Raw genomic sequence first — 13,997 nt, forward strand, 5'->3', positions numbered from 1 at the left:
CTGGACATCACATGCCCTGCACCAAAATCAAGGGCAGGACAGAAACAGGCTCTCCGAATATAGATTCCCTTGTTCATGCATGGTTCGGACAGACCAGTCATCAGCACTATCTGCAGTGCCTCTATTCAAATAATTATCACCTAACGGCATACGTTGCTGCTACTATTTATTTTTTTATCCTGCTGCTCAGCCATTTTACCCCTGATTGTATATATATAACTACCTCATCTATCACTGATACTGATATTGATATTGTACATACTGTATATTACTTTATTTATATTGACACTATCTATTTATGATATTGCTACTATGCAAGTAAGCATATGGCTGTACTGTTTACACCTTCTGTAGTGACCCATCCACTTGGCAAGATGTGGCTGGGGGTTGGGGTTATAGCATTTCTTTCACATGACCGATCAATTTAGACAAGTGTGTCTGGGTAAGTGTCATCTAATATTTATAAAATATTTCTGTTTACCTGGAATTGTTCCTTATTGTAGGCCACTACTTTTACCACTTTTAGGTTTAGTCTTTACTACACTACTCACTGTTTAGCACATGTGAATGCTTAAAGAGATGGGTGGGGCTGGCGTGAACAATGCTGAGTTCAAAGGCCATTTTCTCAAAAGTGAGTTGACAAGTTCATTAACTTTCAAAGCAGAATTACTTTCTCATTGTTCCTCAAATGCAGTGTATGATATACCATTTTGTAGCTCTGAGTCACTACTTTTATCCAATGTAAAAAAACACAATTTCAAATTTTGCTACATAAGACCGACTTGAGCAGGTCCGTCACAAATAGTAAAGTAAAGTACAGACACCTAGAAAATAACTACTTAAGTAGTACTATAAAGTATTTTTACTTAATAAGTACTTTACAACTCTATGTCAACTAATAACAATGTTAGCTGAGACTGGTGAGCCATCATGCAAAACGCTTTGTTCATCTTGCTTTTGGAGTTGTCAATTCAGCATTTCTTGCACGTTACGTGTTTCAAGCTTAATTTACACTGAATAGCCTTGAAATGTGAGATCTTATTTCGATTTCCCTTGAAGCAACTGTCCCGTCTACTCAGCTTATTTTCCGCGTGCGTCTCTCTCTGGGAACGCCTCGCGCACGAAGTGGATAGTGCGCAGCTTGGGGAGAGAGAAGTGCGAGCGCGCACGCTACTGGTAAATGGACCACTGAGTGACGCATTGATCCTTCCCTTGGCCATTGATCACTTTGCTCCTCTTCAAAATGCCCGGAGCATCCCGACTGAATCAGTGTGATGGGACATGGGAGGAGCGCGAGTTGACGAGCCTTCAGAAAAATTAGTTTGCCTCTGGAATGTTCTTTAATATAAAGGGGATCCCCGAAAGACAGGTATGTCATTTTGTTGTTGAGGTTTTGTTGTTTGTGGGGAGTCTAACTTTCTTAAATAGTGAACTGTGCTGTGGTTTCTATTGTGGTTTTGTATTGTGCCGCATTAACGTCAGTTTCAGCTCTTTGGCTTGGCACAACTCTTCTGAATATATTTTATTATCCATTATTACATTGATGTAGGAACGTTCTGAAGTACTTTTAATAATGTTATCTAGGTAAAAAGGACTACATGAATAAACCAATAACTTGTCAAATAATGTTGTTTTTTATGTTGGATTGGATGGGTTTATAAAGCAAAGGGATTGTAGCATGGATCTGGGCCATCTATAATTGTAGTCAAAGTCATATTGTTTGAAGTCTCATACATAATATCTCAACTTGGGTTCCAATGAACCCAATACTGTGGAACAATATCAAGGTATCATGTTCATTTAAAGCACTGTAATGTAAGCCTAAGCACTATGATAAGGTATGTTTTATAAGATACATTTATTTGTGATAAATAAATTATATACTATTTGTTTGCTGAAAGCACAAAGATTTTTAGAACCAAAATATATTGTGGAAGAAGTATTCATTCACACAATGTCTCAAACTCAGGCCAGAGTTTGCAAGTCGTGTGCAAATCGTTTTTTTCTTCTTGATCTCTCAGTTTGAAACAGATATACACTGCTCAAAAAAATAAAGGGAACACTTAAACAACACAATGTAACTCCAAGTCAATCACACTTCTGTGAAATCAAACTGTCCACTTAGGAAGCAACACTGATTGACAATAAATTTCACATGCTGTTGTGCAAATGGAATAGACAAAAGATGGAAATTATAGGCAATTAGCAAGACACCCCCAATAAAGGAGTGGTTCTGCAGGTGGTGACCACAGACCACTTCTCAGTTCCTATGCTTCCTGGCTGATGTTTTGGTCACTTTTGAATGTTGGCGGTGCTTTCACTCTAGTGGTAGAGCTGTGGCAAGAAGGTTTGCTGTGTCTGTCAGCGTAGTGTCCAGAGCATGGAGGCGCTACCAGGAGACAGGCCAGTACATCAGGAGACGTGGAGGAGGCCGTAGGAGGGCAACAACCCAGCAGCAGGACCGCTACCTCCGCCTTTGTGCAAGGAGGAGCACTGCCAGAGCCCTGCAAAATGACCTCCAGCAGGCCACAAATGTGCATGTGTCAGCATATGGTCTCACAAGGGGTCTGAGGATCTCATCTCGGTACCTAATGGCAGTCAGGCTACCTCTGGCGAGCACATGGAGGGCTGTGCGGCCCCACAAAGAAATGCCACCCCACACCATGACTGACCCACCGCCAAACCGGTCATGCTGGAGGATGTTGCAGGCAGCAGAATGTTCTCCACGGCGTCTCCAGACTCTGTCACGTCTGTCACATGTGCTCATGTGCTCAGTGTGAACCTGCTTTCATCTGTGAAGAGCACAGGGCGCCAGTGGCGAATTTGCCAATCTTGGTGTTCTCTGGCAAATGCCAAACGTCCTGCACGGTGTTGGGCTGTAAGCACAACCCCCACCTGTGGACGTCGGGCCCTCATACCACCCTCATGGAGTCTGTTTCTGACCGTTTGAGCAGACACATGCACAGTTGTGGCCTGCTGGAGGTCATTTTGCAGGGCTCTGGCAGTGCTCCTCCTTGCACAAAGGCGGAGGTAGCGGTCCTGCTGCTGGGTTGTTGCCCTCCTACGGCCTCCTCCACGTCTCCTGATGTACTGGCCTGTCTCCTGGTAGCGCCTCCATGCTCTGGACACTACGCTGACAGACACAGCAAACCTTCTTGCCACAGCTTGCATTGATGTGCCATCCTGGATGAGCTGCACTACCTGAGCCACTTGTGTGGGTTGTAGACTCCATCTCATGCTACCACTAGAGTGAAAGCACCGCCAGCATTCAAAAGTGACCAAAACATCAGCCAGGAAGCATAGGAACTGAGAAGTGGTCTGTGGTCACCACCTGCAGAACCACTCCTTTATTGGGGGTGTCTTGCTAATTGCCTATAATTTCCACCTTTTGTCTATTCCATTTGCACAACAGCATGTGAAATTTATTGTCAATCAGTGTTGCTTCCTAAGTGAACAGTTTGATTTCACAGAAGTGTGATTGACTTGGAGTTACATTGTGTTGTTTAAGTGTTCCCTTTATTTTTTTGAGCAGTGTAGTATACCAATGCTGTGGTTTGTGCAAGTCACTGATGTTGGTATATTTGTGCAAGTCACTGATGTTGGTATATTGTTTTCCTGTGTAGTTGATGGATCTTCAGCCTGGAAATGACCTGAGCAAGCATTGAGAAGTGAACGCCTCCCCCTTCTCGTAAGGCTCCACCCATGCCACAGATCCACCATGCTGTATGGCCAGATCCTTCACAGGCGTGGCACAGACGAAAGCTTCCTCAACCTTAATGTGGGCGGCTTTAAGCAGCGCGTGGAGCGCAGCATCCTGCAGCGCTTCCCCAGGACCCGCCTGGGGTGCCTGTTGGGCTGTGTCTCCGAGGAGGCCATCCTGGAGCTTTGCGATGACTTCAGCCCCACCGACAAGGAGTACTACTTTGACCGCAACCCGCGTTTCTTCCGCTATGTCCTTAACTTCTACCACACGGGCAAGATCCACCTGATGGAGGAGCTGTGTGTCTTCTCCTTCAGCCAGGAGATTGAGTACTGGGGCATCAAGGCGCTCCACCTGGACTCCTGCTGCAGCAACAAGTTTCAGGAGCAGAGGGAGTTTGCAGAGGACAAGGACTGGGACCGGAGGAGTGATGAGCAACATCAGCAGTTTGGGAGCATTGACTCATCCATGGAGGATCTCTCAACTATAGACCAGGACTTGGAGAAGTTTGAGGGCACCTGGTGCTCGGAGGTCCGCAAGAACATCTGGCTGTGCCTGGAGAACCCGGGCTACTCACGTTTGGCCAAGGTGATCGCCGTGGCCTCGCTGGCCATGGTGCTGACCTCCATCGTGGCCATGTGCATCCACAGCATTCCCGAGTTCCACCAGGTGGACCTCAATGACAAGGAGATTGAAGACCCAGTGCTGGCTATCTTCGAGGCTGTGTGCGTTGTCAGCTTCTCTGTGGAGTTCCTGGTGCGGCTTTCCGTGGCACCGTGCCCCCGGAAGTTCCTGAGTAACGTGCTCAACATCATTGACTTTGTGTCCATCGTGCCTTTCTACGCCACGTTGGCCTTTGAGACGGTGGACGAGGAGAACGAGGAGCTGGAAAACGTGGGGAAGGTGGTACAGATCCTGCGGCTGATGCGCATCTTCCGCATCCTCAAGCTGGCACGCCACTCAGCGGGGCTGCGCTCGCTGGGTGCCACGCTAAGGCATAGCTACCATGAGGTGGGCCTCCTGATGCTCTTTCTCTATGTGGGTATTTCCATCTTCTCCGCCCTCATCTACTTTGTGGAGAAGGAGTCAGAGGAGTCAGACATAACGACCATCCCTGTGGGCTGGTGGTGGGCCACTATTAGCATGACGACGGTGGGCTACGGCGACACCTGCCCAGTGACGGTGTTAGGGAAGCTAGTGGCAACCCTGTGCATCATCTGTGGGCTGCTGGTGGTGGCTCTGCCCATCACCATTATCTTCAACAAGTTCTCCATGTACTACCAAAGGCAAAAGGCCATGGATGCCGATCAGAGCAATAACGAGGCGGAGCTATGCAATAGTAACGATAGTAAGATCCCCGACCCCAGTATACCTTACTTTAATGTCGGGGACATGTACACCCAAAAGATGAACTCATTCATCGGCAGTATCTCTGTCAGGAGCAGCGTCGGCAATGATAAGGACACAGACATCTCGAGTATCCAGGATGGAGAGACGACTTGTATCCTGAGGGGCACTTGAGAGCTCAACTTACTAGACTTAAACCCTTTCACATAGGTCATCCACAAATTATCTTCTTCACTTTTGGGCCAGTTTCTCAAGTTCCATGTGTAGTTCAGTTCTTCAATCTTTACATTACAGATCTTCTCCAGGTGTTCCTTGGTCTCCCACGGTTTCATTTACCTTGTGGGATCCATAAAAGGGACTGGAACAGTGGATGCTGACTTTCTTGGAGTGTGGACACAGTTGAGAGCGGGGAGGAGAAATAGGACCACCCTGCTTTCACCCGAGGCTTTTGAAATAGCTGTACATGGAAAAAAGCACTTTCCGGTTCTCAGGGTGAAAATAAGTGTGCTGTATCTCTCCACGTTCTTGTCCTTAGAGACTACGGTCCATTAGACCTAAGACTTGGCCTGTTTTGGATTAGTGACTTGAGGACCTATTTTAATGCTGAGCAGTATCTGTCAACATTTTGAATCAATACTTTTTATTTTTACATGGCAATCATATGGAATGAAATAGCCATGGTTTGAAACAAAATTACATTTAGCAATGTCTGGCAAGCATCTACTCAATGGCATGCTACTGCATTTCTCCTCTTCTATACTAATAGTAGAAAGAGACGACTGCATGTGTGCTTTAAGGATAAAGTCAGTATAGGGTGTCTATTGCAGTAATAAAGTATGACCTTTGAGATTTTATAGCTTTTATTTAAAATGTATTTAACTAGGCAAGTCAGTTAAGAGCAAATTCTTATTTACAATAACAGCCTAGGAACAGTGGGTTACTTGCCTTGTTCAGGGGCAGAACACCAGATTTTCACCTTGTCAGCTCAGGGATTCGATCTAGCAACCTTTCAGTGACTGGCCCAATGCTCTAACCACTAGGCTACTAGGCTACAAGTTTTCTTTAAAAAATCATTGCATCAATCCAGAGTTCTCTGCTTCAGCTGTCAGTCAATTATGCAAGACCTGCACATAACCATCAGTTGTGGCACGATTACCTATTTTAGGTTATAAAATATCAGTTAGCCATGCCAGGAAAGGCACTTCTTAGCAAATATGACAGGCACACATACAGCACAAACATACAGATATATAGAATATTAGTTACACATGACTGTTTTATGCCCTGTGTGAATCTTATTGTCTTGAACACATTTTAACTTTACCAGAATTTCAACAATTTGACATTGTTCAAAGGTGTTTAAAGTATGCTTTGACTGTCTCTCTCAATCTCTCTTTTTTAATCCCCCTTTCTCATCCCTTCCATCTGATCTCCCTGAATGCACTCAGAGGGATGTCTCTCTCAGATTAAGACGTGTACATCAGATCGATCAGAGAGTGAAAGGCCAAACATTGGGTCTTGCGATCCAAGAATTATCATGTAATGCCCCGGCCAAAGTTCTTTCCCAAATGCCCCAGGTAATCCAATTGATTTGTTCTCATTTTGGAGGGGATCATTGATCAAAGTGTCTCTACTGAATTCAAATCGCACATGTCGCAGCAGGTAATTTACCTACCCTTTGCAAATATAAATGTCATTTACAAGTGTCGTCAGTTAATTATGTTTTTTTCTCTGCTATTACTCTAAAACGTGGCAGAACCATTTAAAAAAGTACTGTAATTGAGTTTGGTTTGTCCAAGTCTATATGTCTTTTGACGTTGCTTTTATAACACCTAGAATAGCAGATTATTAGTTAATCTGCAGAGACAGACATTTGTCTTCAGGTCTGCTCCAAGAAACATACAAATACAACAATTGCAATGTCCCGAAAGCTCTGGCCATCAGTGTACCTTGACTGTATTACCTACATTATACTGTCACTTTATGCACACCTTTTTATTTGCCTTAAAATGAAATTCCGGAACTATTTCATGAATGCAACAAAGATGTGACATTGAAAAAATTGCTAAGGTTACTGTGTGGTAGGCTCACATACAATGTGTATGTTTTTTCTTAGCATATGTTTAAAAACATATATATATTATCCACCACCATGCAGACCATTTGAAGTATAGACTGAATTTACCACAAGCGAAGCTGTTGAAATGAAACTGGCTTTTTTTTGCAGCAGTTGATAGGGATTGTTAAGCAGCCTGATACTGATATTTAAACAGATGTTTACATAGCACTGCAGAGTGTGTCATTACCCTTTATGAGATATTAATTACGTGACCTTTTATTGTAGACCTGACAGTTGGTTGATAATTGAGTGTCAACCAACCGTTATTGCCGTCCACATTATTATAATCAGAGCAATATAATTTACACTGTCCTCGTGACAGCTTTAATTTGACTATATGCGGTACACTTTTGACTAGATTTCGTGTAGTTGTAAATACAGCATGAACTGCATATACCCCCTTACCTAATACCGGCTAATGATTTTGTTATTCTGCTAGATAGCCATTTATTTTCATAAGCCATGGGACTGGTGCGTTGATTATCATGCATCATAATACAATTATTTGTTCATTTCTAACCCAGAATAATATTTTATACTCATTAAGGCATTGTAAATGTTACATTTAAAGACATCAACAATTGCACAAAAGCCAGGCTCTAATGAAAAAAATTATATAAATGACTAACAACATGTCTTGAAAGAAAAACCCATGAGTGGTCACTATTGGCCCACTAGCAACAGCTGACTCATACCACCATGTCGAAGTAAAGGGGCATCATGCACCCCAAAAATCGGAGGGGTCACATTTTGTGTGGACCCCAGGAAGAGTAGCTGCTGCTTTTGCAACACCTAATGGGGATCCTAACACAATACCAAATACCAGTGTTCTGATCTGACCCAGTGGATCATATCTCAATGACCCAACTGGCTGGGTCAAAAACAACCCAGTGTGTGTTCTGTCCACTATTTACCCAGCACTGGGTTGTTTTTAACCCAGCATTTTTTCAGTGTAAAGTGTCTGGAACTCTACTGGAGGGATGAGACACCGTTCTCCCATGAGAAATATCCATAATTTGGTGTTTAGTTGATGGAAAATGCTATCTCAGGCACCGCTCCAGAATCTCCCATAAGGGTTCAATTGGGTTGAGATCGGGTGACTGAGACAAACACACACTTTAAACCCCCTATGCTCCTTTGAAACCGCTCTTTCAAAGTCACTGAGATCTCTTCTTCTAGCCACGGTAGCCAAAATATTGGTCAACTGGGCAGTTTTATACATGACCCTAAGCATGATGGGATGTTAATTGCTTAATTAACTCAGGAACCATACCTGTGTGGAAGCAACTGCTTTTCATACTTTGTACCCATTATTTACTCATCTGTTTCCTTTATTTTGGCAGTTACCTGTAGGTGTAACACATGGAAGTAATACGGTGAGCTCAAAGTATTGGGACAGTAACACATTTTTTGGTTCTTTACTCCAGCACTTTGGATTTGATATTGTACAATGGCTGAGGTTAAAGTGCACACTGTCAGCTTTAATTTGAGGGTATTGTCATCCCTATCTGGCGAACCGTTTTGAAATTACTCAACCTTTTATACATAGTCCCTTTATTTTAGGGGACCAAAAGTTTTGGGACAAATTCAATTATATGTGTATTAAAGTAATCAAAAGTTTTGTATTTGGTCCCATATTCCTAGCACGCGAATGATTATATCATTTGCGACTACAAACTTGTTGGATGAATTTGCTGTTTGTTTAAGTTGTTTTTCAGATTATTTTATGCCTAATAGGAATGAATGGTAAATATTGTATTGTGTCATTTTGGAGTCACTTTTATTGAAAATAAGAATATTATATGTTTCTGAACACTTCTACATTAATGTGGATGCTACCATGATTAAGGATAGTCCCGAATAATGATGATTGAGAAAATGAAAGACCCACAAATATCATACCCCCCCAAAAATGCTAACACTCCCCGTTATTGTAATGGTGAGAGGTTAGCATGCCTTAGGGGTATGATATTTGTACATCTGTAACTTTTCTCACTCATCATTATTCATGATTCATTGCGTGCTAGGAACATGGGACCAAATACTAAACTTTTGACGACTTTAATACACATACAGTGCATTTGGAAAGTATTCAGACCCCTTAACTGTTTCCAGATGTTGTTACGTTACAGCCTTATTCTAAAATGCATTAAATAGTTGATTTTTTCTCATCAATCTACACAGGTTGGATGGGGAGCGTCGCTGCACAGTTAAATTCAGGTCTCTCCAGAGATGTTCGATCGGGTTCAAGTCCGGGCTCTGGCTGGGCAACTCAAAGATATTCAGAAACTTGTCCCGAATCCACCCCAGTGTTGTCTTGGCTGTGTTCTTATGTTCGTTGTCCTGTTGGAAGGTGAACCCTCGCCCCAGTCTGAGGTCCTGAGCGCTTTGGAGCAGGTTTTCATCAAGGATCTCTGTACTTTGCTTCGTTCATCTTTCCCTCGATCTTGATTAGTCTCCCAGTCCCTGCCGCTGAAAGACATCCCCACAGCATGATACTACATCTCATCTCCGCATGCTTCACCGTAGGGATGGTGCCAGATTTCCTCTAGATTTGACGCTTGGCATTCAGTCCAAAGAGTTCAATCTTGGTTTCATCAGACCAGCGAATCTTGTTTCTCATGGTCAAAGTCCTTTAGGTGCCTTTTGGCAAACTCCAATCGGGCTGTCATGTGCCTTTTACTGAGGAGTGACTTCTGTCTGGCCACTCTACCATAAAGGCCTGATTGGTGGAGTGCGAGTGATGCAGAGATGGTTGTCCTTCTGGAAGGTTCTCTCATCTCCACAGAGGAACTATGGAGCTCTGTCAGAGTGATCATCGGGTTCTTGGTCACCTCCCTGACCAAGGCCCTTCTCCCCCGATTGCACAGTTTGGCCGGGCAACCAGCTCTAGGAAAAGTCTTGGTGGTTCCAAACCTCTTCCATTTAGGAATAATGGACACCACTGTTTTCTTGGGGACCTTCAATGCTGCAGAAATGTTTTGGTACCCTTCCCTAGATCTGTGCCTCGACACAATCCTATCTCAGAGCTCTACGGATGATTCCTTCAGCCTCATGGCTTGGTTTTTGCTCTGACATGCACTGTCAACTGTGAGACCTTATGTAGACAGGTGTAGACATGTAGACAGACACCTTATGTAGACAGGCCTTTCCAAATCATGTCAAATCAATTGAATGTACCACAGGTGGACTCCAATCAAATTGTAGAGACATCTCAAGGATGATCAATGAAACCAGGATGCACCTCAGCTCATAGCAAAGTGTCTGAATACTTATGTAAATAAGTTATTTCTGTTTTTTATTTTTACTAATTTTGCAAAACTTTTTTCTTTTTTTCTTCACTTTGTCAATATGGGGTATTGTATGTAGATTGATGAGGAAAAGGGTTTATTTAATCCAGTTTAGAATAAGGTAGAGTTTAGGATAAAGTCAAGGGGTATGAAAACTTTCTGAATGAAGGTCCCAACTCTTTTGGTCCCCTGAAATGGGGTGACTTTGTACAAAAAGTGCTGTAATTTCTAAACGGAGCCAAAACAACAACAACATCACTGTCCCAATACTTTTGGAGCTCACTGCATGTAACTATGTGTATCTACACTGTAACTATCTGCCTAATATAACTACCATGCAAATATATTGTTTTTGTAAATACGTAGGCCACTTAGTAAACAGTGGGACCAAAAATACAGCTGAAAGAAGCATCATGTGTCTGTCATCCACTGCTAAATGACAGATTCTAAAAGCAGCATAAAAAGGAGACCAAATGAAATCTCCACAGAGACAATTCTGCCTCCGAGGCATTCCCTCTAGCTAGAGAGACATTGATTTTGTATCCACTGTTAATGTTTGGGAATTTGAGGCCCAAACATCATCTTAGGCATTTTACATGTCCTTTCGATTTGCCTCTGGTGGAGACGAGCGTGAGAAACAGACTTTGACTAAACGAAAATGCATGCTTAAGATGCACCAATAGTTCAGATGCCAAGTTGACAAACAGCCTCTCAAAGACATTTGCATGGAATGCTAAAGATAGCAAAAATAAATCAAGTGTCGATAAAGTTGGCATCAAAATCAATTCACTATACTCCCTTACACAAAATAACAGGTGCACATGTTTAGTAAATCAGGGCTAAAGACTGGACACAGCTGGAAGAAAACACACGCTACATCAACATGCCCGCCATTGTGGTATAGTTAAAATAACTTATCATCTAGATTGAAACAGCCATTTACATGTAAATAAAAATGACATGTTACAAAGCCATCTGCTTTTCTCTATCTTGTTCCTGGTTAAAAAAATTGGAGAATACATTTTTTGGGGCAAATGTCTAACATGACTCAGATAAACAATGAATTGTATTGATTTATTGCCATCCCACTCACTGATAAGCCTTTTTATCGTATGGCAGCTCTTTCCCCGCTTTTACAAGCAGCATGCTTGAGACATCCCACTAATGCAATAGATTAGACACCTGAAAGGATGGATCACAGGCTGATGGTTAAAGACTGTGTGGTTTAGTGGTTATAGGTTATGCCACTCAATCCAGAGGCATGAAGGAGATTCCAAAGTGTGTGAGCTAAGACCCATAGCAGCAGATACAGTATGTCCAATGACATTGATGGCATCTGTTATTTTCTCTATTACGAACTTAAATCATCAAATTGAATACTGAATCAAATGCTACCTGACCGATTACACATGCAGGTGTACCAGGACCATGCACAGACCCTTTAGGGGGCAGGTGCTCAAAATGACAAAAAGGCTACTTTGGAGACTGGTGGGGCAAAAGGGCATGTGCTCTGCACAGGTACAGCCCTATCTGTGCATGTGCCTGTGGTGTACACCGCACAGCTGCACACATTTCCTTTGTTTCTTGTCTGTGTTTTTACCGTTACTCTTAGGTCCATTTTCAGTTGTCAAGTGACATCAGCCACAGATATTTCGTCAACAATTTCACACCTTCGAGGTCTTGAGAACTATCCAGACACCTCTGACTTATCCCTTGATGGATAACGTTATCTGCCAACAAAGCTTGCGAGGGAAAATGGGCCGTCATGAGCTGAGAATACGATTTGGGTTTCATTGACACGGAATTCACCCCCTAAATGGAAAGTTAGCTTGTTTCCTATGGGGGATCATAGCCAGGGGGCATACTGTGAGGTAGATCTGCTATCTCTATTTTCTCTAATCGCAACAAAAAGCAATGTGAAGAGCATCTTCTTATTGCTGCATCTGACATTACACGTTACTGGATCGAAACAAAAATATGTGGGGTGATGTGAATGCTTTTGAACGACTGATTTTGTGACAAAATTTGGAGACTTTTGACAGCCGCCCAGTGCCCTTGAATTGTAACTCTGTGATGAAAGGGCCCTATAAAATAGGCCTGAATGAGTTTTAAATTATCAATAGTTGTGTGAATGGAAGTGTTCTTTCAAATCGCAAAAGCCTAACTGTCATTCAAGTCTAGAAATATTGATTAAAATTGAGTATAAGAGGTACATCCCATTATTGAGTACTGTACAAAGGACAAAAAACGTTACCTATTCAATTCAATCAAGTCAAAAAATTACAACACATGAAAGAATGGGTCCCGGTCCAAAAATCTGCTGCTTCTCTTCCATCCAGCACCATTGAGGGATCGCCATCACAGTCTGGCATCCATCTTTATTTACATGGGCGTCACATCACCCACCCTTCATCTGATCTGATCATTTGTCAATTAATAGACAAAGGGCCAGCATTACAGAATTATTTGGCAACTCTACATTAGAAATGCCAATAAATGTTTTATATGGGCATGAAATTGCATTGTGACAGGAGGCTGCCATCAGCCATCCATCTCCCTAGTTCTGTTATCATCAGTTAAAAAACTTTAGATGGGATACACACAAAATACAAAATCACTGGAATGAGGATTCAAAGATTTGTCAAAAATAGCACCGTGGAGAGAAATGTTGCTTTAGAATTAAATAAAAATAAAAATTATAGTGAAAGAAAGTTTGGGAAGTCATTGCTTTGTGCTTAAATAACTATACGATTATACAAACAGGCTGGCAGTCCACATGTGTAACGGCATGGTTCAAGTCTATACACACTGACAAATATTGGATATATAACTAAATGAAATGTACATTATTACATGGTTTTTGAGTTTTATACAAAGAGCATGTTGTCCACTGTTGTTACATGCTAAGGTGAGGGAAATGGTATAGAATTGACACAGCTAGTGGGGATAATACCAGAAGAAAATAGTCAAACCGCTAAACAATTAAATGGCACAAGCAGTGTCTGTGTAAACTGTTGGTTGCTTTCTTATTGAATTCTTAAATATATTATACATTTGCAAAAGCTTTTTTTGACTGGTATTGTAAGTATTCACAGATATTTTTAGAATTCTTCAAGCTCTGTCAAGTTGGTTATTGATAATCGCTAAGTAGCCACCTTTTGCCTTGATGACAGCTTTGCACACTCTTGGCATTCTCTCAACCAGCTTTACCTGGAATGCTTTTCCAACAGTCTTGAAGGAGTTCCCACATATGCTTAGCACTTGTTGGCTGCTTTTCCTTCATTCTGCGGTCCAACTCATCCCAAACCATCTCAGTTGGTTTGAGGTCGGGTGATTGTGGAGACCAGGTCATCTGATGCACCACTCTATCACGCTTCTTCTTGGTCAAATAGCCCTTACACAGCCTGGAGCGGTGTTTTGGGTCATTGTCCTGTTGAAAAACAAATGATAGTCCCACTAAGCGCAAACCAGACAGGATGGCGTATCGCTGCAGAATGTGGTGGTAGCCATGCTAGTTAAGTGTGCCTTGAATTCTAAATAA

At 42.4% G+C, this 13,997-nt stretch overlaps 1 protein-coding gene across 1 annotated transcript; it reads left to right on the top strand.

Annotated features, from left to right (window-relative positions):
* Positions 1–3,718: 3,718 nt before the first annotated feature.
* LOC120023372 (potassium voltage-gated channel subfamily S member 3-like) lies at positions 3,719–5,221 on the top strand. The gene has a single exon (XM_038967378.1). It carries the CDS (start codon positions 3,719–3,721, stop codon positions 5,219–5,221), a length of 1,503 nt encoding a protein of 500 aa, XP_038823306.1.
* The last annotated feature ends 8,776 nt before the right edge of the window (positions 5,222–13,997 follow it).

This window comes from Salvelinus namaycush, chromosome 28, assembly GCF_016432855.1.
Source record: "Salvelinus namaycush isolate Seneca chromosome 28, SaNama_1.0, whole genome shotgun sequence".
In the NCBI taxonomy this organism is placed as follows: domain Eukaryota; kingdom Metazoa; phylum Chordata; class Actinopteri; order Salmoniformes; family Salmonidae; genus Salvelinus; species Salvelinus namaycush.